Here is a 25126-nt window from a genome sequence, read left to right on the forward strand (position 1 = left end):
GCTGGGAAAATCCACACATAACACTGACAAGGAAATGTTTTAACATTTTTCCAGGAAAAAAAAAAAAAAAGAAACAACAAAAAACAGAACAGGAAACAAAAACCAATGGAATTGGAGTTTATGCAAATACGTACTTGAAACATAGTGCTTTCACTACTGAGTACTTCATGGTCCCAATATTCAGGGCATGGTGAAATAAAAGTATTCACTTTAGTTCAGCCTCAAAAAGATTTCCTGAAGATTCTGCCTTTGTTTTCTGATAAGAGCACACATAATACTGTTTACTGATCAGACAGATGCTAAAGAAAAAACCAACAGCTACTCAGAAACCTCTAAGGGGAGCGTAAGCTTTTCATATGTATTTATTTCATTACAGCATAAGTTGGAGTACATAAAAAGCTTTACAGTGACCTTACCTATATACACTTTGAAAACGAACTGTTAATACATCGGTTACACATGTAATTCACCTGAATTGTGAACAGTGTCTAAAGCATTTGCATGACTTAACCTGTTTTAAGTGGCAGCATCAACATGGTTACTTTATGGTTTCACAGATTTGTCCAAGGTTTATCCACCAAAACTTAAAAGCAAAGCACAAAGCTCCTGTAAAAAGCAGATTACTGAACACTGTGGTTGTTTGAGATGAATTGCAGAACGACAAGGCCAACAACATAATAGACAAAAAACTCAAACTACTTAAAAAATACGTGAAAAAAAATTTGGTCATGTAGTCATCACAGTCTCAACACTAACTCTGTTTTCCCTTCTCTGCTACTCATTTCTACTGAATACGTGGTAGGTATTTTTCTTTCCCAGTTCTCCCTCTTCCTCATTCTCCCATTTCCTCTCACTTAGTAATTTATGAAGCTTAGAGAGCCTCTAAAATAGCCTGCTGCTTCCTAATTTGGATGGGCTCATTCCAGCAGCTCTTACAACAGCATTCATTAAGCCAAAGCAAATGAAAAGTGTGTTATTACATATTCTGAGTGCACGGTTTTACTGAATTTGGGTGTCAATCTGCTTTTAGTAGCTGTACAATTCAGAATAGTTCCAGTAATCTATTTTATTATGGAATTACTACTGACCTTCATTAAATGATCTCAGAGTAGGAGTTGAGCCAGTAAATATACTTAAATAAAAACATACTTTGCTACAGCAGCGCTTGGGATCACACTGCTAATAGTCACACAGAGACAACCTTTTTCAGTCCAGTGTGCATCTGATGTGTAGGACAATGGTGGACAGAAAATCATTAAATGCTTGTTACCACTGCTCCTCCAGTGCACTACCATTTCCCTTCCTGTGCTCTCTTAAGTTTCCCAAGAGCAACGCCACTAAAAAAAAATAAAAAGCCCAAAGAAAGATAATTCTAAATCCTTTGGATTCATTCAAGGAGAAAGCACTACACGTCAGTTCAGACACAAAGCAAATCACCCCAGTGCCAACGTTAAGCTTTGTGGTAATGAAAGGCAACCCATCTATAGAGCAGTCAATGGAACGGATACCATAAAGCAAGAAAAGCAACAGGCCGTTCATGAATAGTGAACATTGGGATACAGTACTCTGAGAGCCAACCAGACAGCACAGGAGAGTTACAGATTTCATGGGAATAATTCATTCTTTACATTTTACCATGTACTTGTTTACAAAGATATTGTTTTTGTGGACAGAATTCACATCAGCTGATGCATAATTTTATTCATTAGTAGGGTACGATTAGCATCCTTCCCATGTTGCTTAACAGTGCCTGTTTTCACCAAATAGGATTATTCTTTTGCCAATTATTCCTTTGACTTATTTTCCAAGAGTAAACAGAATTTGTACCAATGGCTTTGCTGTAATTAAATTCTTTTTACAGATGCAGTTAATGGAAATAGTAAATTTCTGTCTGTAATCAGCATTTGCTGAGGTGGCCCATGCCTTTATTCATGCAGGGATTTCATTTAGATGCAGTGAAGGCTCCCAGCATTTCCATGCCATGCACACCTCTTAACCAAGGCATTGACCCTGAGGGGGATCTGAACTACCTCTGCAGTCTCCTGGTACTAAACATATCCTGACTTACCCATCCAGTAGTTGGAGCCTGTATGTGCTTTTGAAAGTTTGACATGAGATTCATCCCTGAAAGAAGCTGTAGGATGCAGTACCAATACTCTAGTACAAATATCCAGATTTCAGAATTCATACACGTGATGTGGGAGGCCTGAGCTCAGTCCTTCTTCTGCTCAGGAGAATTCAAGTCTATGTCTTATGGAAGATGGCCTGGAAAACAGGAGTACCATAGGAAAGAAAAAATATTTCCTGCATGCTTGGGTAAAGGAGGGAGAGGAGACTGTGAAATTCATGAATTAAAAACAGCAGAAAGGAAAATGGCCCTCCAGCTTGTCTCAGACCACTCAGTGAGGATGGTGGTTTGAATTCACCTATTTGGACCAATTCTGAGATTTTTAGCCAACTAGTGCATAGTACAAAACATTGTATTATATTGTAATGCAAATATTTAGAGAGCAGGGATTAGCTCCAAGTCCTCCAGTCCTCCAGGGATTTGGGTTAAATCATTGCAGGCTAAGAAAGCAAATGTCTCCATGTTCCATGCAAATGCAGAAGCCTTCAGGCAATTATATAAATAACTGCTTTAAAAGCCAAACATAGACACAGTGTGAGGGTAGCATGGCACTTTGGTTTGGACCATACAAACATATTACAACAGTGACTCCTGGGTATCACATCATCTGGTCTTCCACTACCAAAGTCTACTAAAATTCTGCTTTTATTACCCAAGCATTAATTTTTTCAATACACTAAAGACGCAAGCAGCAGAAAAAAAAGGAAAAAAAAAAAAAACCAGCTCCCAGCAAATCTGCCTCAGGCTTAGCAGGGAGAAAAGAGAGGCCACAGACTAGGAAATGTGGGCTGAAACACAGCGCTGCAGTCAGTCATCGGGCTGTGATTATGCAGAGTGTAGGAAGGAAACAGGCGTGATGGACAGCTGCTAATGGAGACCAGACTCTGCTCTCACTGTGTGACAGCGGAGTGGGAAGGCACTTGAAACAACCTCTGCTAATGATGTAAGCTAGCAAAAACACAAACCACCGCACGTTTGGCAAACACATAGTGCTGTAAAGATTATTTCCAAATCTATTTCTTTGTGGTATACAGCAACAAGTTCTGGAAGAAAGGATGTGTTTCATTTCTTCCTCAAAGTCTGCGACATATATTTGCATCTCAAGTCAGGGAGAATTCTCAACTCGTTTAGCAGCATTTCCATGCATTAACAGAATGAGAATGCTTAATTAATGACCAATTAATAGGAGTGACAAAGCTGGCTTGACTCCCTACTATGCTGTAACATAAAAACTGTACTACTAAATATTTTGAACTACGAAACCACATTGTACTGTAAGATAGAACTGACATATGGGTGTTTGTGGTGGTGTCTAATTGAAAACCTGGCCTAGCCCTTACATCTTCAGTTTAAATATCCACCTAAGTATTTCACTACACAGCTTGAAATACCTTCTACAGTTAAAGTAAAAAATGATACTGAAGGCAAATACGTCATTTTCTTTCCCGCTCAAGCTACAACACTGAAATTTAATTGAGTCAATATTTCCAAGCATTCTCACTGAAGAATTAAGACCATCATTCAGCAAAAAGAAAAATCAACAAAACAACAACAAAACAGTTTCTTTGCGAATCACTAACAAATTCACCATCTGTGGCACTAAATTCCACTGCACTGTCCTGCAGTGAGGCTAAGATAAGCATCAAAGTGCAGCTCCCACCTGGGAGATGCTTTAATGAGCTCACAGGGAATAGGCTCGCTTGGCTAAGAACTGTCAGAACCAAACCACTGTTTACTAATGATAGCAAAACAGATCAGCTGTATTAAAATGCAGGACAGATAGAGAAGGAAAAAAAAAAAAAAAAAAAAAAAAAACCAGGAAGAAAAAATCTGGGAAGGAAAGGAAAGAAATCTCTATAAACTTCACTACCGTCTTCTGCAAAGACGGCGTCTCTTAGGACAGAGCCTGCTGCCTCCCTTTGGAACTAGCCATAACATAAGAATGCTAATGTTCTGCTAATGGAAACATCTTAATAAAACATAAAAAGATCTGCTGCCCTTTGATGTAAGGTCCCTATTTATTTCTAAAATATGAATCTATACTAGGACTTTGAATATAAACAACTCCCTTCCATAGTCCATGACAATTCCAGGCTGAATCACTAATAGTAAAAACACTGGTTCTATTTTTCAGAAAAGGTTTCAGTGGTTTACAGTAAAGCTAAAACATTTGCCTTGTCTGTCTATTGACTTTTTTCATATATATATAAAGTTTTAAAAATAAATGCAAGTGCCCTTTTCAGTATAGTTTGTGTCCATGTAGACAGTTTATGCTTTTCCAGTTCCAAGTAACATGACAAAAAACATACGCTCTGACTTTGCACAGGCAAGAAGAATTTCTCTGGTGTTGTGTCTTGTTTGGACGCTGCTCCACAATCAGCACCCAAGTGGTTCGGAATCCCAATGACAGTATGGGCCATCAGCACGTACTGCAGTTGACAAGGGCTTATTGATTACAGCAGTCAATCAAAATAAATAAAGCAGTCTCTCAATCCAAAGATAGGGAAACAACATCACGCTAGTGCACAATAAAATCAACATGTGTAGCACATTCCTGTTTTCCATGTCCTCCTTTGATGGTCATGCATTAAGTTGGAAAAGCCTCTTGCCACGGGGTACTGAACATACAAAGAAACATTTAAGCTGTCTGCAGACAGTTTCAAAGAATTTACATTTGGTTTAGATTAATTTTCCTCGACCTGCAGTTAATTAAAGAGTAGTTGAAGTACAAAATAGTTCCCACAGCTCTAGTGGTCTACATGGTCATGTAAATCTACCACAGTCCAAACAGCTTCAGTCCATTTTTTGTTATAATTTAAAATCTCTGATAAAAAAAGTTACAAAACACTGTCTTTTTATACAGAAACCATTGCCTTTTTCAAATAAAGAACTTATCATTTCATATGTGCCATAACAGGCCGCATTTTAAACAAGAAACTTCCTTTTTCTTTTTTTGTATATTCCAAATACGAACATGCGGCACACATTTGTGATGCTTAAAGCTTTAAGTCTGGTATCTGTTACATCATCGCAGTTGAAATTCCTGGGACCACACAGTGCCATGTCTTCCACAAACAATCTATTGCACTGAAACACTGCTGTTGAGAAGATCTTCCTATACTTTTCTAGCAGAGGAAATAGTTGATTTGACATAAGAACAAATACAGTTGAGCGATGTTGCCAGCAGTACTTATCCCCTGGAATCATCCAGGAGAGCAAAGAAAACAGGTGGCAGAAGAGGCTCCTGCCCAGATCACATCTACATGCAGACACACAACCAATACTAACCAGAACATTTCATTACGACGCTGTTGTCAGGAATTTTTAGAACCCTGGGTGCAAAAAAGTATCAGGAACTGACACAAACATAATCCAGAGATTATCTTTTTATAGCAGCTTCTCCTCTGGTTTGCTCAGCTTTTCACACAAAGCACAGCAAACACAGTAGGAGTTACCTCCAAGTGACAACCAAGCACTTCCAGACAAAAACCATGTGAGGGGGTGGGGGGAACCCCTTCTCTCTGCAGACATGTTGGAGGGGGTCCCTTCCGTGGGAGTGAATTTGTGTGTTCCCCAAAACCTGCAAACCAGCCCTCTGGCAGTCCAGAGCAAGGCTGGCCACTCATAGTGAGAGGGAACCCTCTTGGTCCCCTGCTTTCTCCAGCTTCTCTGGAAGGGTAAGCACAAAGGGTAGGAGGAGGCCCTTAGCATCAAATGGAGCTTTGAGAAGCTCCCCATCAAAGGTACCCTTGAGCCCACCATCTGCTTCCACCTCGCCATCCTGGGCTAAGTTGAAGCGGAGAGTGCCGGTCCGGTTGACACAGTAGATGGTGTTACCCAAGGCAGCACAGCGGAAGGGCTGGATGGGGCCACTGCTGGGCCGCAAGCTGGCACACTGGCTCCAGCGCTTGGCCACTGTGTTGTACCGGAAAACTTCAACACCGCCACTAGTCCCGCCACCTGGGCCCTGCTCTCCACCACGGCCACTGCTCACATCAAAGCGATAGATGAAGTTCTTGAAGGCCACCATGTCAGCAGAGCGCCGACGACTGCTGTTGTAAGGACATTCCTGCCACTCATCACGCTTGGGGTCATACTTGAGCAGTCTGTAGAAGAGAGATCCTCCTGAGACATAGATCTCCCCATTGCAAGTGGTGGCCTCATGAGCAACAGCAAAGGCTCCCTTGGGCAGGGGCGCAACAGGGCTCCACCGATCAGCCCGTGGGTCATACTTTTCCACGGTGAAGAGGCACTCGCCCCCCACAGCATAGAGGTAGCCGTCCAGAGCCAACAGCTTGAGCTGTGAGCGAGGCTGAGCCAGCGGGCGTACCTGGCTCCAGGTGTCAGTGAGGGGGTTGTAGCAGAAGACTTTGTCAGAGAGGCGAGCCCGCGGCTCGCTGCCTGCCGGTCCTGCAGCAATGCCTCCTGCCAGGAAGAGGTAGTTGTGGAGGACACACATGGCGCAGCCCTTGGCATTGGCCTCCTCAGGCAGACGCGTCAGCACCCTCCACTCATGGCTGGCCTCATGGTAACAATGGATGAGGGAGCCACTCTCCTCCAAAGACATCACAGAAGAGGGGCTCTGTGGGCGGCTGCTCTCACGGCTCTGTGGTCGGCTGCCACCACCAGGCCGCTCAAAAGCATCACTGACCTCAGCCACCAACAGGCAGCGCCGGCCAGCCTCCAGGCGCCGCTGCAGAATAAGGTCCCTCTCTGCCCCACTGAGCCGGCCATAGACGCCTGGTTCACGCAGCACCTCCAGGTAGTGGTCACTCATGAAGCGGTAGGCAGCCTCCCGCAGCTCTGCCAGTCGTTGCTTCTTGGCCAGGCAGAGGAGCTGGTAGCAGTTGTCAAGACGCAGCTGAGCACGCATGGCCTCAGCGGCACAGTGCAAGGCGCAAGGCATCTGGAGGACACGGGCACCGCTCACCACCTCGGCCAGGTTGTCGTGCCGCACCTCACCCATGCGGGCTGTGTAGACATAGTCAATGAGGAGCCTCAACGCCCCATAGCTCACTCCCTTCACCCGCAGGATGTCTCTTGAGGCACGAGCACGGAAGTAGTCACTTTTGGCTGCCAGCACTGACTTGTGTGCCCGGATGCGCTGCCCTGACACCTCAATCACAAGGTCGGGCTCCTCAGCTGGCCGCCCTGCAGGCTGTGCACCAGCTGGTGGTTCCCGCGCACTCGCCTCCTCCTCCTCCGACTCTGAGGCCACGCTGTTGAGCTCCCACTGGCTCTCCACCACATGGCTACCAGTAGAGGACGGTGATGGGGCTCCCTGCTCAGAGGTGGCAGAGCTGAAGCACAGAGAAGAGCTGAAGCTGCAGGGGGAGGACAGGGTGAGTGGTGGGGCTCCAGACCCAGCCCCACTCTCCTCCTCCTCCACTGTGCTGCTGCCCTCCATCAAACCACACTCTGCAACAGCCACGCTAGCTGCTCTGGCGCTGCACAGTGCTGCTCTGGACAGGCCTTAGTCGCACGGAAATGCCCATCACCTGCTGGGAGACATCGGGGAGCCTTTAGCTTCTGTGGCCTAGCCAGCAATGGCTTCTCCTCAGTCAGGCACGGCCTATGAAAACCCAAATGTCTTCCCTTTACAAATATCACACCTCAAATAGCCTGCAAAGCAGTTCTGCTTTTTCTGTTCTTATATGAAAATTTTAAACAGTTTTCATGTGCAGCATCCTTTCATGGCAACTGGACCCCACACTGTGCTGAGCAACCTGGAAACATGTCCTTTCAAGTCAGATAGTTAGGAGTATTATCACAGCCTGTTCATCTTGTACAGCTACTTCAGGGGAAGACAGTGCTTGCAGTTTGTCCTGGAAGATATCCTAGAAGCCAAGATTTCTTCTACATGAACTTCAAGAAGGTTTCTTCATATCACTGCTCCTCATATGCATTCCCCCTGTTAAAACAAACAAACAAAAAAACATGAAAAATTGATCAGCTTTAAAACAGATTTAGTCGCAGCCCTCCCATAAGTTCAAGACTACTAAGGTTATATTTCCTTTTAAAGCACATCAATGGAACCCTACAGTTACAGTTACCCTACAGAATTACGCTAACAGAACTCAACAACTTTTGCTGTTTATAAAACACAACAAAGAGTTTATTTTCTTATGCCAAAAGCAATCTGACATATATATAACAGCAGACGCAGCAACAATGCCTTAGGAAGATGTAATCAAACTTCATAGGCCTGGATCAAGTTTTAAGACTTCTGCTAACAAAAAGCAGAAAAGAGTAAAAATCACAATAGAACAAGACTTTTATTAATGGTAAAATGTCAGGCTGTAAAGCAAAGCTCTGAGTAGGTTAGTCCCTGCTAGCCTAATCACCAACGAGGTCTATCTTCATTTTAGAAATGCAGTTTTCAGAATTCCACATAAAAAAGCATCCTTTTGTTTACAAATTCCCTGGGTTTGGTTTGAGTTTTGATAAACAATACACAAAAATTGTCCAAAAGTACTTGATTTCATGCAACAAGGATCTGCAGACCAGGTTCAATTTGGAAGAAAATTAAGTCCTTTCTATGCAAATTATAGCTTGTAATTTCCCTTTAGTATAGATTACTTATTTATCTCATTAAACTACTGTTGGATGAGTCTAACTTTTGGAAACTTTTCAGAAACATAATTGGTAGATGACACTGTCTGGAAACCTCTGACACAGACATGAGATCCAAACACCCACACTTAGATCAGACTTCTCCTACATACTTGCCTTGTGCATTTGCCCTGCAAAGGGCTTTCTATTACATTTGAGAACATTCAATTAAAGGACAAATCAATACTGTGGTTTGACTTCTGGCTTTTTGAGCCTTTCAGACTGTTACACGGATTAAATAGCACTTGAAAATTCCTTACGAGAGAGGCCAGATTTCACAACCATTTTCTCATTTAGGTGTTTTAAAACCTAGCACTTAAGATCTTTATACGAAGTTTTATGAACTCTGAATGGACTTAGTAGCAAGCTCCCCAAGGGCCAGAACCTAACTCGGTAGGTTAGGCTTTACTGACTTATCTGCTGTAGAGTTACCAGGATGGAGAGAAATGAAGCATTCTCCATGTGCAACTGGTGTGAAAGACAAATTGCTTTATTAATAACTCTAAACTGGGCAGCATATCTATTGATGTAATTTTATTTTCAAACGAGTCTTCACAGTCCTAACTTCACTATTCAACCACATTTTTTATTATACTGTACACACTAAGATTAATCCATTTTCTGATCTCCAAAGTGTTGATGATCAGCTTTGATCAAGAGTAGCTTCTGTAAGTGATACTTGCAAAATGACAAATGTCAAATGGAGACAGTCTGAAAAACATCAAGGATGCCAAGCTGTAATGTACTATTATTTAAAGAAAATTGCTACCAGTATAATATCAATGTAATATAAGTAAGTAATTGAAACATATTGTGCCTGCCTCCTCTTCCTGGGGCTGACATTCTACTTGTATCTCAATACAATTCTTGGACAGCCTGACACACTCGTCATTAACATTTGAAGGGTACTAATATGATTTCCTCATTGCTGTCAACATCATGATTTTTCTTTGAGCTATCTTCTCTCCTACCTTCTCCTCAGGGTTTCCATGCTCCTACATGTAGCTTCAACCTCTCAGCCTACTTCTTGATTTTGCAAGTGAAACAATAAAAGAGGACTGAAAGCAAACACCACCAAAATCAAAATGGGAGCAAGCAAATGAGAGAGGTCAAAAGCAGAGAACTACCATACCAGGGTTATCTATGTAAGATGACATGTATTACCTGCATCATATCTCAAAGGGAAATCACCGATTAGAACATCTGAAGTCGTCAAAAATGGCATATAGAAAAAGCAATCTTCTCAACATTGTCAGGCAATGAAAACAAAAGGGGTGAGACCCTCTGTGAGCACAATAATCACAACTTTTCCCCTCTACAGATATCCATCTGATTAGAAACTTGCCTTGTAACTACAACTTTATTGAGAAAGAGCTGCCACCCACCACAGTCCTACCAAACACCCGCGCTAACATCCTCTTGAGCAATCACTTTGAGGAAGAAGGGTTGCTGGTACAGCTTGCTAATAGCAAGCAGAGGAATTCTGTACAAAATTGTCTTCTGGTATATTTATAGCTAACTACCAGAAATATGCAGAAATTCATGCTGAGCATAATGTGGATTCGAATCAAAGAATCACACGCAATTTAGGCAACAAAGAACTCCATAGGGAAGCTGAAGACCTAGAAAAGCTAAAAGAGGTTTTGGAGGACTTTGTAACTCACAAACTGAAGGCTGCTCTAGAAATCTTAGCACCTTTATCTAGCTGCCAACAAAGCGCAGGGATTACACAAAGATAAAGTTGAAAAAACAATTCACAGAAGCTGCAGAACCTTTCCGCTACTGAGCAACACAACTGATCTGAGGATCAGTTAAAAGGTCACAAATTCATTGTAAAACAGGAGGAATCTGGAAGGGCCTGATGGAAACACAATACTGAATACCTGATTTGTTGTTTTTCTCTTTAAAAAACAACAACAACAAACTTATCTACAATGATCAAAAAGTTGCATTGCTCTTTTGCTGATAGAGCATTCAAGAATTACAGCTATGGAAGATATATGATAACTTGCTGATTCTTAAAAGATTGGAGCTCCTGATGATACAGTTTGGCTTAAAACCAACATGGCTTCTAATATTTTTACTCAAAACTGGCAAGCAGGGTAAGAACTGGAAAAGGATGCAAGCTGTCTAGAGTACATAGCATCCATGGACTGATGTCACCTTTTATACTGGGGTCTTTTAAGTCAGAAGCTAAATTACATGGACTGAAACTGTTTTCATTATCATGGGCTTGGCCTACAGATGATGTAATGTTAATGGACAGAGGAACTGCCAACAAACACAAACTGTATTTACAGACTTGGCAGTTACTTGCTTGCAATATCCTGGATGCACGCCCCCAACCTCAGATGCTGAGAGACTTTACTCAAGTTAACAGAACTTGATAAGAAGGCACAGTTTTTTTCCTGACAGAGGAAATGTATTGAAGAGCTGCAGGTAAAGTTTCCTGGCACGGCATTCATTTGGCAGCTCTTCTGATAAAATCAAATTAAATGCCTGTTTTGTCTTGTTCTCTCTCTATTTATTTCTCTCTTTTTTTGACCAGTGCCAATAACCTTTGACATAAACCCTGTCCTTTAGGAAGACCCACTTTCTCTGGGGACTGTGTGCACGTGGGAGGAATTGGGTTATTGCTCACTGGTTCACAAATGGAAACCACTCTGACTCAGTCACAGGGTAAATTAAAGTAGAGCTTTCCCTATCATAAACAACTCTAATTTACATTAACAGGCTATCCTCCCCGAGAGACCACAGACCAGTTCAGATCTGACAGAATGCCATTCTGCTCCACCTTAGTCCAGGAAATGCTTTTGTAAAAACTTGCTCTGCCAAATCTTACCCCAGTGGAGAATTCCCTCAGGATAGAGGAGTCATCTGATTGAGACGATTAAGGAGTCCAAAGAGGCACAATCATCAAAAGAGAGAAAACATGCCTTGCGTTTATTTTAAAAACGGAAAGAAGGCTGTTAAAAGTAGAACTGGCCAGTACTGTAGTGCAGACTGAGAACAACCAACTCAGTTGGGGAGAAGGCAAAATCTGACTGGAGTTGAATATGAAGTGGTTTTCTCCTTTATAAAAATAGTCTGTTACACTCCTGCTCACTGAGCAGGTCTGTGAAATCTCAGAAAAATTAAAGGTTTTTCCTGACTGGAGAAAACATCTGGAAAGTAGAGATGTTGCTTCTCTGAAAGTGGCTGCTTGTGGCACCTAAAATCACAGAATTGTAGGGGTTGGAAGGGACCTCTAGAGATCATCAAGTCCAACCCCCTGCCAAAGCAGGCTCCCTACACCACGTCACATAGGTAGGCGTCCAGGCAGGTCTTGAATATCTCCAGAGAAGGAGACTCCACAACCCCCCTGGGCAGCCATCCTGCATACTATTAGAAATTTAAACTCTAGACCTCAACTACCTGCTTAATTTCCCACTAGTTAAGAAAATAAAAGTTTGTCTTTCAAAAGCTCACCAAGAAAACTGCAGAATAGGTGTGTTGTTGGGTGTTTTCTTTCCCCATTTTTAAAATTTGGAGTGCTCAGAATGCAGCAATGCATTCCCATTCCCTTACCCTGTCTACTCAATGAATGCCTTCAGCATATGCACACTCCAGTTGCATATGCATCTTCCTTGTAACCTCTCAAGGTGCTTTAATTATTTTCTCCCAAGAATGCACTGGAGGTATTCACCCTTTTATCTCTTCACTGCAACATTTTCATACAACCAAGATGAAAAACAAGCATCTAAGAAATGCAGCTTACAACTACAGACCACACAAGAAACATGTGGGTAGCAGTTCCTCATCAGGAACTCAGAGGATAAAAAAGGGTATGAGTGCATCTGGCAGGGTCAGGGGAGAGGAAATCGGTCATAATAAAAATGTTATCAAAATCTTGATGTAGCAGATAGTCTAGCTGGCAAATCAAACTAAAAATACATGAGTTTTGAAGAGTCATCATGACCACAGAAAAGCTTTCTTAATAGCAATATCTGTAGAGAGCAACATTCTCTAGTTCCTTCCAGTTTAGCCTCTTCAGAAGTAGTTAAGGAGGAGTGGTGTCTCTCTGGAGTTCTCACACCAAAAAGGAAATAACACTCCCACAAAATCCAAAGCTAGGAAAGGTTAAGCACAAGTCATCTCTAACTGCAAGCCATCATCTGTCAGAGAAAAAAAGTCTAACAAAAAAGAAGGTCAGAAGCAGGGTTTTGCAAGGTTACAATATCACTGGGGATGATGTCTTTGTTGCTAATGCACTACAGAAGTAATGGTATGGCAACGCAGAATCCCCTCTAGTTCTAGAAGTAGCTTTGTAATTAGTATTGAGATACAAGGTGAGAGCCTGTAGTCATGTCTGTGACAAGCTAAAGTTTGGTTACCTTTGCATAAGATATCCTGATACAATCGTATACCCAGTTGTATCAGGACAGAGGCTAACACCACATTAAATGAAATGCTGTACACAACCCACCAGTGTAGCACTACAGCTAAAAGGATAAATGCAGTCCATGAACTGGGTATACTGGGAAACAAGGAGCAACAGACGGGAGAAAGATATTTTTACATCTACAGCATTAGTCGGTTTACAGTGAAGGATGGATGGATGGATGGATGGATGGATGGATGGATGGATGGATGGATGGATGGATGGATGGATGGATATTCCAGGCCCTACATCTTGGAAGGAGTACAGATTGTATAGATAGTACCAAGTAACATAAGAACTATAGAAAACCCTTCAGAGAGAGGCACTCAGTTACTCCAACTCCTCACTGTGTGTGCCCTCCTTTGGCACCACGCAGATACACTTCCATGCCACAGCGAGAAGGAAGCTCGTGCCAGCAGCTGGGAGAACAGGTAATGCAAGCCTGAGAAATGAAGTGCGCACACTTCTTCAGGGCTTGGTATGTTTGTTTTGTGACTCAATGACTGCGCACAAGTATGGATACATGAAAGGGCTGCATATGGATGGTGCTCATGGAGAAAGGCCTAAACAAACCAATGGGTGGAAGCTTAAACAAAACAAAGTATTTCCACCACTAAGGAAAATTACAAAAACAGACTGCCACAGCATATTGTGAATGCTGAAAATTTGCATGAATCAAAAGGGAGAATGAAGAAGAGGTTCATGAAAGGGAAGATATTAACTGAAGAGATTAATGAACACATAAGCCAAACACTAAAACTGTGCCATGCTTAGGAGCATGCTGAGCCAAAAAGTGATCAGAGTATTCAAAGATAAATTACTGTTCTGTGAGAAAATACACATTTTTACCTTGTTGCACATTTCTTTTAATGCTAGATTGTGGTCAATGTGAGAGGCTGGATGCTGGACATTTGATTTGATACAGGAAGACCCTCATTCCAACACTATCAATCTCTGAAACAAAAGATGAGAACTGGTAGGTTCTTTACCTCTAGGTGTTCTACAATCAAGAACCTTGCTGGAAGGTACTCTGGGGTACAGGGGGGATTAAGTTTGACAGGACCACCTTGAGAAAGACCACACAACATGTGCAGGACAACCAAGGAATCAGGTCCAGACATCACAGGTTCATGAAATGCAAGTCCCACTTGACCAACCTGATCTCCTTCTGCGATTGAGAGACTCTCCTGCTAGATGAGGGAAAGGCTGCTGACAAAACCTACCTAGACTTCAGCAAAGCCTTTGACACTGTCTCCCACAGTATCGTCCTGTAGAAGCTGGCAGCCCGTGGCTTGGACAGGTACACTCTCCACTGAGTAAAATACTGGATGGACAGCAAGGTTCAGAGGGTGGTGGTGAAAAGACTAAAATTAAGATGGCAACCAGTCACAAATGGTGTTCCTCAGGGGTTGGCATCTGGGGCCTGCCCTGTTCAGTATCCTCACTGATGACCTGGATGAGGGGATTAAGGGCACCTTCGGCAAGTCTGCAGATGACACCAAGCTGAGAGGAACTGTGGATCTGCCTGAGGGTAGGAAGGCTCTCCAGGGGGATCTGGACAGGCTGAATTGATAAGCTGAGGCCAATGGGATCAAGATCAACAAAGCCAAGTACCAAGTCCTGCACTCTGATCACAACAACCCCAGGCAACACTACAGGCTTGGGGGTTGTGGCAAGGTGGGGGTTGGCCTCTTCTCCTGCATAACCAGTGATAGAACTAGATGGAGCAGCCTCAGGTTGTGCCAGGAGAGGTACAAGTTGGATATTAGGAACAATTCCTTCTCCACAAGAGTGGTCAGGCACTAGAATGGACTGCCCAGGGAGGTAGTGAAGTCACCAACCCCAAGATGTTCAAGATATGTTATTAGGTTGTACTAAGGGGCGTGGTTTAGTGTGGAGATATTGGTGGAAGGTAGATGTTTGGACTAGATGATCTTGGAAGCCTTTTCCAGCCTTGGTGATTCTATGACCAGACTAACTGATCTAGTGATCCTTTTTAACTTTAACTTCTGGATATTGCCATGCACCAGGCATAAAGACATCGAGCAAGATATCAGCTTGTGATGACTAAAAGCCCTGCTATTGAATTAGTCCGATTAATTCTGACTGCAGAAATGCTTTTCAGCATTAAACAGTGCTGTCAACAAATAAATAATCAAAACACATTCAGAGTCTCTGGAAACACTTTGGTAATGATGAACTTAATAAAAGAGGGAGAGAATATGCACCAAAAAGCCAAGTCAAGCAAACAAGCAGGTTTTTACAAACAGATTTTGGGAAATATGAGAAGATTCAGGTTTTGCTGTGTGTTATAGAAAAGCATTTGATGTCAGTGAACATACTGAATTTTTACAACACGCTTGCTATGAACTGCACAGAAGATGGGCCAATAAATTCAAATGAAATGAAATTCCTTGCTTAAGATAAAACTGGATTTTGCTTTTAATATCTTTACAGAAAGGACACGCATTACAGAGCTGAAAGCACCAGCAATCTATCAAAGTCTATCATCACTGCGCTTGAGAAAGAACTTGAGAAGTAATGATACACTTCAAAGGACAGCCAACAATATCCCATTCTTCTCAGACTTATGCCTATAAAAGCAAAGTAACAGGAAAACTTCAAGAGAATGCTATAATAAAATCACTTCTTCCAGACAAACTCTAAGTCAGGTACTTAATGGGAAAAAAAATCCCCTTTAGGCTGAACAGGCTCATTGATTTCTTGGCCAATTAGGTAAGTGATGCTTAGAAATGCAGAGATCCTTCAGATATGCAGCGAATGATGTGACATCCTTCTCATTTTTTGACAACATATGTAGTTTCCTTGCTATTTCCACCCAGATGTTATTTGCAACTGAAGGTTAAAACCACTCCAGCCACAGCTAAAAGTCACAGTACATCTAGTTAGATTCACAGAATAGTTTTCAATTTCTGTAGACATTATCACAACGCAGCCTGTGGACTGGATTCAAAGATGTAGAGATGAACCATAGCTTTGAAGCGTGGCAAAGGCTGACTCTGAGGGCAGTTCTATCCAACAGATGGCAATACAACAGAGATAGACCAAAGAGCCAGATGAGACAGGAAAATATAGTCCAACGTGACAGTCCATACTCTCTAATCAGAAAGGAAGCAAAGATTTAGCTTGAACAGACATCCATCTGCCACTGAAGTACTGTTGGTATAATACACTGTTGGACCTATAACTGAATTATTAGGTGATTCATGAGTCTGACATTTTTAATCTATTATTTCATGGAAACCAGGCTAAGGTAGAGGGAGATGGTACAGGCCTGGGGCCAGATTCCTACACAGAACTGATCTGTGGGTGGGATGCACCTCCTAATTCTCCCACAGAGAAAGAGGCAAATGGATTTAGCATGTCTGAACTGTACTGCTGATCCATCCACATCCAGCTCCTGCAATGTGTCTGTGGCACACAGACACACAGCATGAAGGTATAGAAGTGTGCCAATACAACGGATCCTTAACCAGCACACGAGAGCTACAGAGGACTAGGCAATGGAGAGATACTGAAGATTACGGTGATGAAGCACTTGACACAAGTGACTAAGAGGCATTAACTCTTGATTTGGGTGTCTAAGCCCAGAATTGTGTCCAAAATAAACCTGTTATTTTAAAGGATACCAATCATGACGCTGCTTCTCCTTCCTTTAACTGACAAGCTTAAAAACCCCTCAAATGAGCACACAAATAATCAAGCTATGTAATACAAGAGGAAAGCTACCCTCCTTCAGACTACAGCTTTTCAGAGAAACAATCAAAATGTTGTGGAAGGAGAGGAGAAAAGAATATAGGGTTGTGTTCCTTGATGACAGGGAACTTCCTATTTTTCTTCCCATCATTCTCTGTGGGGCAGGACTTAGTTAAGCTCTCTGGGGACACAGTTCATCCTGGCTTGTGTTAGGTTTTAAAAATACTACTCCTAATGTCACAGCAGAAACACATGTTGGAGTCACTAGCAACTTATTGTGGCTAGAAATACCCATACAGTATCAGCACCGACTCCACCAAGCAATGGGAATGTGCTTGCAGCTACAGTAAAATTGAGGGCTCAACAAAATACGAGGCTATGCCATGTCATCGCTGGAACTAAACAAAGGAAGAAGAGAATACTAAGTGAGATGCGTGCTGTTTGCATTACTTGAAGGGAACCGTTTCTGGCCAGTCTGACACAGAAATACAACAGGTTCCTATTAAAACACTTTTGTTTTCACAGCCTGACACTTTCTGCATTTGATGCATGACATTCTTTTTTACCATACCGTGAACTTCATAAGCTGAACTGAGTGTTGAGCCAAAGCGTGTTGAGCTGCACTGATCTCTCAACTTTGACATTTACAATGTCGTGTAATCCTCTATTTCTTGCAATAAATATATATATATATTTCATTTAATGCGGCAGATTTTGTAACAATAAGCCTGAATTTAAAGCACAGAAAGCACTGCCTGGTTATCTAATTTATTCCTGCATGTACAAGCCAAAGAATTTTATTCCTGTACCAAGCCAACAATTTCTAGATGAATTAGGTCAAAGCAGTCTTCTGTTCAAATAATCCATCCCACGGCCATAGAACTACTTTGTTTCAGCTAATGACCTTGCTGAAAAATCAGGTGTTGAGTAGGTCAGTGTGGGTACCTTTAAGGAATACACATGCTATGCTTTACTTTGTAGTTTACTTTTTCATCTTCTGCGCTCTCATACATGCTGACATGCCAGCACTCTGTTTTCACCAATGATTCGTGCTCCTTCTGAACAGACACACAGACTGGCAGCATAATCATGAAGGATGATGATGATCACAGCTACCTTGGGACTGTCACATCTGCTCTCTGTCTTCCTTACACAGAGGAGAAAGTTGCAGCGTGTCTGCCTAGTTTACCACTCAAACACCTCCTTTGTGTGCAATATGATAAAGCCTTGTTAACATACATGGTTAAATCTGCACCAGATACAGCAGCCATGGTGTTACTCTTGCGTTTGTTAAGGAACAACCTGGACAGAGCTGAAGATGACCAGACCAAGTAAGTAATAAGAACCAAGGCCATTAGGTCAGAACATGAGGCAGACAGGTGCTTGGTTTCACGGTCAGGATTCTGAAGGTGTGAGTAGAACAGTCTGACAGACACTTGCAACTCTGCTGCCCGTAACAAAGACCTTCTGATCTTACCTCATGAAAGCAGATCAGAGTGATACAGACCTCATCCTGACCAACCAAGAGCACCTATGAACATCACAGTATGAACAGACATGAGCAGTCTGTGCCTTCCTTTTCCAGTACCACAGTGCAGCCATCTTACATGTGGCAAATTCCAAAGTTCACCAAGCAATACACTCTAAAGCTTTTCAGTGAAAACCAAAATCCTTCACAGAATCACAGAATCCACAGAATTCAGCCTCGGTTTGAAAGCGGAACTCAATGGATCACATGTAGTTCCAACCCCCCTGCCTAGCGGCCCACAACAACATACACATTTACGTAGATCAGGGTTGCCCAGGCCTGTCAACCTGGTCTTGAACACCTGCCAAGGACCGGCGGCATCCAAACCGTCACCTGGGCAGTGTTTCAGGACCTGAACACCAAGTCTTCTAGTAAAGGAACTTTCCCCCCTAAACATTCCAACCTAAATCTTCCCTCCTTACTTAAGAACCATTTCCACTATCCTGCTATTATAGCCCTTTTCGAAGAGTTTACTCCCCTCCTGGGAGTAAGTTCCCTTCAGGTATTGAAAGGCTGCAAGGAGGTCACCTCGCAACCTTCTCTTCTCCAGGCTGAACAAACCCAACTCCCTCAGCCTGTCCTCATAGGGGAGGTGCTCCAGCCCCCTGATCATCTTTCACCTTCAAGACCCTATTATCAGTCATCATTAAACAAGAAACATTGTCTCTGCGCTAACCACTTTGTATCATTTTCACAGTGGTTTCTGATAAGGGCAGAGTCTCTCATCGCATTAAATCCCACCCCTATTGTAGCCAAGGAAAAATTCCTATTACACAGAATCACAGAATTGTGGGGGTTGGAAGGGACCTCTAGAGATCATCGAGTCCAACCCCCCTGCCAAAGCAGGCTCCCTACACCATGGCTCCCCACACTGTGGGGCACACTGAGCCCCACAGTCTCCCATGGCTCCCCACACTGAGCCTACACCAGGCTCCCCACACTATTAACTTCAAGAGCATCAGGATTTCCCACACTGTAAATACAAATGTGTACAGTAGCTTGTATTGAACTGAGGAACTGAAGGAGTGCAGCAAAGAAGAGATGAAAGAAAACTACAGGCTAAGAGGAAAGCTCTCCCACGACGAGATTTGTCTTTGAGTGAATCAGAGCATTTATTGTTAGCATGCCATTCCCATAGCAAAGGGTTGGTATTAGCTTCTTAGCATCCAACACTAAAAAATAGGTTGCAGAAAGCAGAGTTTATCTCCAGCTCTCAGGGCCTGTTCTTCCCATTTACTTACAAGAGAGAAAAGCAGAACTGTTTCCAAGGGTGAGAGAAGAGGAAAAAAACCCACAACACTGCCAATCTCTGACAGGTTGATAGTCCAAAATGAGCCACAAGTCTGGGAGCCTTCCAGCAGCAGGGACCCATTCGGGAGCCTCACTCTGCTCCCAAAACATTCCTGGGGGAGTCAGCATCCAGAGGAACAACAAACAGCTTTTGTTGTTGCATGTATGCACTGTGTGCATGTGTACGTGCAAAATAATTTCAGCACTATTTATTAATGCCAATCCCATTGCGATAGACCACAGCATGGAAGCTGCTTGGCCAACTCAAGTGGATCTATGTGGATTGTGCCTCCGTGGCGCAGTGGTAGAAGTGTTGCTTGCAACACCTGAGGCCCGGGTTCAAATCCTCCTTGTGGCGCAAGTGGTAGAAGTGCTGCTCTGCTACACAGAGGCTCGAATCCCAGGGGTCGGACTCGATGATCTCTAAGGTCCCTTCCAACCCGCACGAGACTGTGATACTGTGTGATACTGTGATCTATAAGGAAAGGTTGCAGTTTCTGGCGTGCTTCCACGTGGATTTACAAAGGCTGTCAGCTGGGCTGTGTGAGCCAGAGGCACAGCAATGGCAGCTTGTGAAACAGTGCACCTGAGAAGCACTTCTGTGACATGTCTCTCTTCCCCTTCCTATGCACAATCTGAGAAACCACTGGATTTTTTTCAGCTTGTTTTGCATAAAATAAACTGACTTAACTGATGATGAATTCCCCACTCTCCTCACTGATGTGGAGTAAGGATGGAAATGTGCACTGCAGAACAAAGGAAGCAGCCTACGCTTGTTTGTATTATCACACAGCTGTATGAGCAGGTAGATTAGCGACCACATATTTCAAAGCCAAAACTGCTGGTCAGCAACCAAGGAGGGCAGAGAAAGACTACAGGATTGCCACCACCATCTAATCACAGAATCACAGAATGACCCAGGTTGGAAGGGACCTCAAGGATCATATAGTTCCAACCCTCCTGCCTGGCAGGGCCACCAAACATACACATTTACTAGATCAGGTTGCCCAGGGCCCCGTCCAACCTGGTCTTGAACACCTCCAAGGACGGGGCATCCACAGCCTCCCTGGGCAGCCTGTTCCAGGGCCTAACCACTCTCCTAGTGAAGAACTTCCCCCTAACATCCAACCTAAATCTTCCCTCTTTTAACTTAAAACCATTTTCCCCGTGTCCTGCTATTGGGAGGTGCTCCAGCCCCCTGATCATCTTCGTGGCCCTCCTCTGGACCCTTTCCAAAATCTCCATGTCTTTTTTGTACTGAGGGCTCCACACCTGGACACAGTACTCCAGATGGGGCCTCACAAGAGCTGAGTAGAGAGGGACAATCACCTCCCTATCCCTGCTGACCACCCCTCTCCTGATGGAGCCCAGGATCCCATTTGCTTAATAAAAAAGCACAACTGTTTATAGTCCCAGTGCTGAAGATTTAAATGCTAAACACAGGACCAGCCCCAATCATAACACTAAAGAAAAATCTAAGACAAGAAACTGGTCGGGTCGCTGTAGGAGGAGGGTGAAATCTCCATCCATTCACTGGCACAAGGCAGGATCTCTCTCGGCCCAGGCTGGGGAAGGAACAAGGTCTTCTCTCATTTTATGAGGGCTCAGCCACAGATCAGGTTAAGCTGCTTGTCAGACCCTGAACTGCTGTAAAGTAATTCCTCTTCAATAAAAATAAATAAATCACACCTGTTCTCTGACAAAACAACACTCAGGACAAAAGTAAAACAGAAACACTGGCAGGCGACCATTCCAGCAAAAAACAAAGCAGCAGCTTAACTACCACCACGTCCCAAGAAGGCCAGTGAGATCAAGCACAATGAAAACATCTAAAACGTGTGCTTCCAAGCACCTAAAGTAGTAGGAAATAACTCTTCAGCTTCTGCTCTTGGGAAAGAAACAGCCTCCTAACTGCAGTCCTGCAAAGCTTCAGTAAGTATCAACAGCAAAATCCATGCAGGACCTTCATAGATCAAAATGAACACCACCACCACCACCAACTTTTATTCTGCTCTAAAAGAAACTGCACTGCTTCCTTTCAAGTTTTATTACAGCCATCTTTAGCAGCCAGCTGCCCTTAACATCCCCTTGCAACAGGATACTGCAGGATGCTGAGCCCCCAGTAGGCAAGATCTGGATCCAGTCATCTAACCACAGCCGTCTCTAAGGTAACCCGGGCTAGCCCTAAATACTATAATCCTGCTTTACTATAGTAAAGCCAGTTAATGGCTTTCATTGAATGCACTTGCCAAACAACAGCAATCTAATATTGATTGATGTTTCAAACAATCATTCCGCCCGCCTATTTGGACTATTTGCTACACACACACGCACAAAAAAAAGGTGATGTAAGCAAAGAAGGAAGGAAGCTATTAAGGATTTCAGACTTTCTAATAATCATCAAAGGCCCAGAGCTGCAAACCCCAGCTCCAAGTGTGATCCTGTGTTTGATGCCATTGCTGCCAGGAACAGGACCTGCAGGCCGAGGGGCACTGGGCAGCACGGGGCTGGGCTTTAGCACTTCCATGGGTCCTGACCAGACAATGCCATCAGTGCTGGATGGCTGGAGGACCTGCTGGCATGCAGCACACATCCTAATTACAGAGAGAATATACAGCGTGGGATGGGCTCCGGGAATACAGCACAGGCAGAGAAGGTGGCCACAGCTGTAAACCAGGGAGTACTGCAACACTGTAGTTTATGTATAAGCATTTAATTCATTTTTGGGATACATACAGTTAAATACGACAAAAAACCAAACAAACAAACATACAAAAAAAAAAAAATATGGAGGCCATTCTTTAGCGTCCCAGATCATATTAAAAGGATTTTGCCCTATTTTACTGCTTTTCTACTCCTTATTGCTCTTCTATTTTTTTTTATTGCCCTACATTTTCCAGCTTTCTGTACTAGTTTCTATCCCTCGCTTTAACTGCCGTGCCAAAAGATTCACAGAACGGTATTTCTAGAGAGCTTTTCTCCTCGCTGAGCTGGAGAAGTTGGTTGTGCAACGTAACACCGACTGTCATTTTCCGCACTACGTGTAAGCTAAGGCTGGGGAGCCGCTTTTTGCGGTGCTCAAAGCTCAAACCTACCACCACCCTGCTGACCGCACACACCAAACACATTCGGTGGGACCTCACTTCTGTCGCTACAGAGCCGTGTGGACGCACACATCGAGTAGAACACTTATTACATCGGGAAGCAGCCGCCGTACCGCCGGTTACGCATCTCCGCACAGGGCTGGGCAGCGAGGCGGATTAATGGGGACGGATGGCAAAGCTCAGCGCGATTCAAACCCCACCGTGCGCCAAATCCCCGCTACGAACGCGGTTACCGCGGCTCCATCCGTGGCTCCTCGGGGCCGCATCCCGCGTACCGCCCGGCTCCCTCCCCGCACCCGGGGACACCGAACGGGCCCGGCACCGCGCAGCGCTCCGCTTACCTTTAGGCAGCTCAGCCCCGGCAAGGCAGCTCGCCCGCCGCCTACCCACCCCTCGGGCCCGGCGTTGCAGAGCAGCTCCGCGGAACGGCGAAGCTTGCGGCAGCGGAGATGGGAGGGGGGAACGCGGTGGGAGGAGGAGGGAGGTGGGCGGAGGGGCGCTGCCGGGCGCTGCAAATGGCTGAACGCGAGAAGCCGCGCAGAAGCTGCGCTCTCCTCGGGTGCCGCACCGCGCTCGGCTCCCTTTGTTTCCAGGCACAGCTCCCGGCGCTGACCTGTTGCGTGAGGCGGGGACCGCACCACAGCCGCCGCTGCCGGACGGGGAGCGCTGCCCGAGGGGCGGGGACGGCCCCACCTGGCCGCGCTGAGGGGACTCCCCTGTGGAGGCGCCCTCAGGAGGGGACGGGGCCGGCGGGCAGCTCGCTGGGCACTAACACCACCGAGCCAGGCCCCGTCTGCCAGCCGCCTCGGGAGCCCTCCCCTCAGCTTCTGGGCCCATAGGGCAGAGGGAGCTTCCCTGCCCCTGCGTTTCGGTCGGCTGAAACGGCTGGACAAGGGCCAGGTGGTTTCCGTTCGACTGCACTTTGGGTCTTTTATTTTATCCATTTTTATCCAGCTTTTCAAGGCTGAGGTTCTAATCGAGGCTCTCAGAATTACAGAGGTTTCCCAGTTTCTTGAAAATGAAATGGAGCCCTTTGGTCACGCTGCGTGTGCTTTGGGTCTGCTCTCAGACTAACCCTGTGACCGAAACCGCGTTTCCAAGCCTTTATCAACCACTAACACCACACGGATATTTCACATCGCTTTCACAACGTATCATTTTCCCACGATGCTTTTCTAAAGCCTTGTTTCTCTACAGCTTTTCTCCTCTCCTCTGGCTCCAGTGTCCTGTTGGACTCTCCAGCAGCTTCCAGCCCTTTCCTGAGCAGAGCTGCTCCCTTCTGTCTTCTCAAGGAGCCCATCCCTCCATTTCACCTTGTGCTGGCCGTGCCACCATTGTAACTACACACTCCTAGAGTCATTAAGGCTGGAAAACACCTCTAAGATCATCAGGTCCAACCTCCAGCCCATCCTCACCAGGTCCTCTGGCCCATGTCCCTCAGTGCCACACCGACCCTATTCTTGAGCACCCCCAGGGATCTTTCTGCTCTGTGACGATGGTGATGAGCAAAGTTGGGTATCTCCTCAGTCACCGTGTCCCTTTGCTCTCCCTTTTCGCCTCTGTTACAAACCTTCTGACCCAAACCATTCTATGATTCTGTCCCTAGGGCACCGCAGCTCCTGCCTGCAGTGCTGGATAAGCGTAACCTCTTGAAGCCATTGGCTCCTCTCATTTTATGCACATACTTAAGTGCAGCGCTTAATGCTAGTTATCAAGCTGAGGTCATGTCTCCTCTCTGAGTGCTCTTCTTGGCCCTAAGGTGAACAAGTAATGATACAATGTTGCAGGGGTTTTAGAATAATTGGTGCTACAACAGAAGTCTTATGCATAGTCCTGATTTTCCTGCTCTTCTCTTATATGGATCTATTACTGTGTAAGGTTTCATTCCTGGCTCGTTGGAAGGAGTTTCCGTGTGATACTAGCAGATCCACTGCAGTCTGCCAAGAATGACTCTTCTGACATCAGGAACCAATCTTCCTGCTCTTTGGTGTGACTTTACATGTTATGTGTTTCAAAACGACACCGAAACTGGACAACAGATAGAGGCCTGGGGAACGATTTTCAAAAGTCTCACTTCTGTTTTCATTAGCAAGACTGTGCCAACAGCATCATACCTGGGATCATTTAAGATCGTGCTTTCTGATTATATGATGACTCTAAGCACTACAGAACTTGTGTAGCTCTTCATCAAGCGTAGCATCACATCGCACTCTAGTCTGTGTTTACAAAGAGGTGTTTGGGCTCTGGGGGATTGAGAATGGTTTGTAGACAACCAGTGGCTATGAGGTAGCATATTTATGTGTATTTAGGGGTCATCCTTGCCCTGT

General features: G+C 44.4%; 1 protein-coding gene across 1 annotated transcript; it reads right to left on the bottom strand.

Moving 5' to 3' along the window:
• Positions 1–333: 333 nt before the first annotated feature.
• Positions 334–23468, bottom strand: KBTBD11 (kelch repeat and BTB domain containing 11). The gene is made up of 2 exons (XM_015859342.2): positions 23141–23468; positions 334–8039 (listed from the first exon to the last, which is right to left on the bottom strand). The coding sequence occupies exon 2, from the start codon at positions 7533–7535 to the stop codon at positions 5751–5753; it is 1785 nt and encodes a 594-aa protein (XP_015714828.1). The 5' UTR covers positions 7536–8039; positions 23141–23468; the 3' UTR covers positions 334–5750.
• Positions 23469–25126: the final 1658 nt, after the last annotated feature.

This window comes from Coturnix japonica, chromosome 3, assembly GCF_001577835.2.
Source record: "Coturnix japonica isolate 7356 chromosome 3, Coturnix japonica 2.1, whole genome shotgun sequence".
In the NCBI taxonomy this organism is placed as follows: Eukaryota; Metazoa; Chordata; class Aves; order Galliformes; family Phasianidae; genus Coturnix; species Coturnix japonica.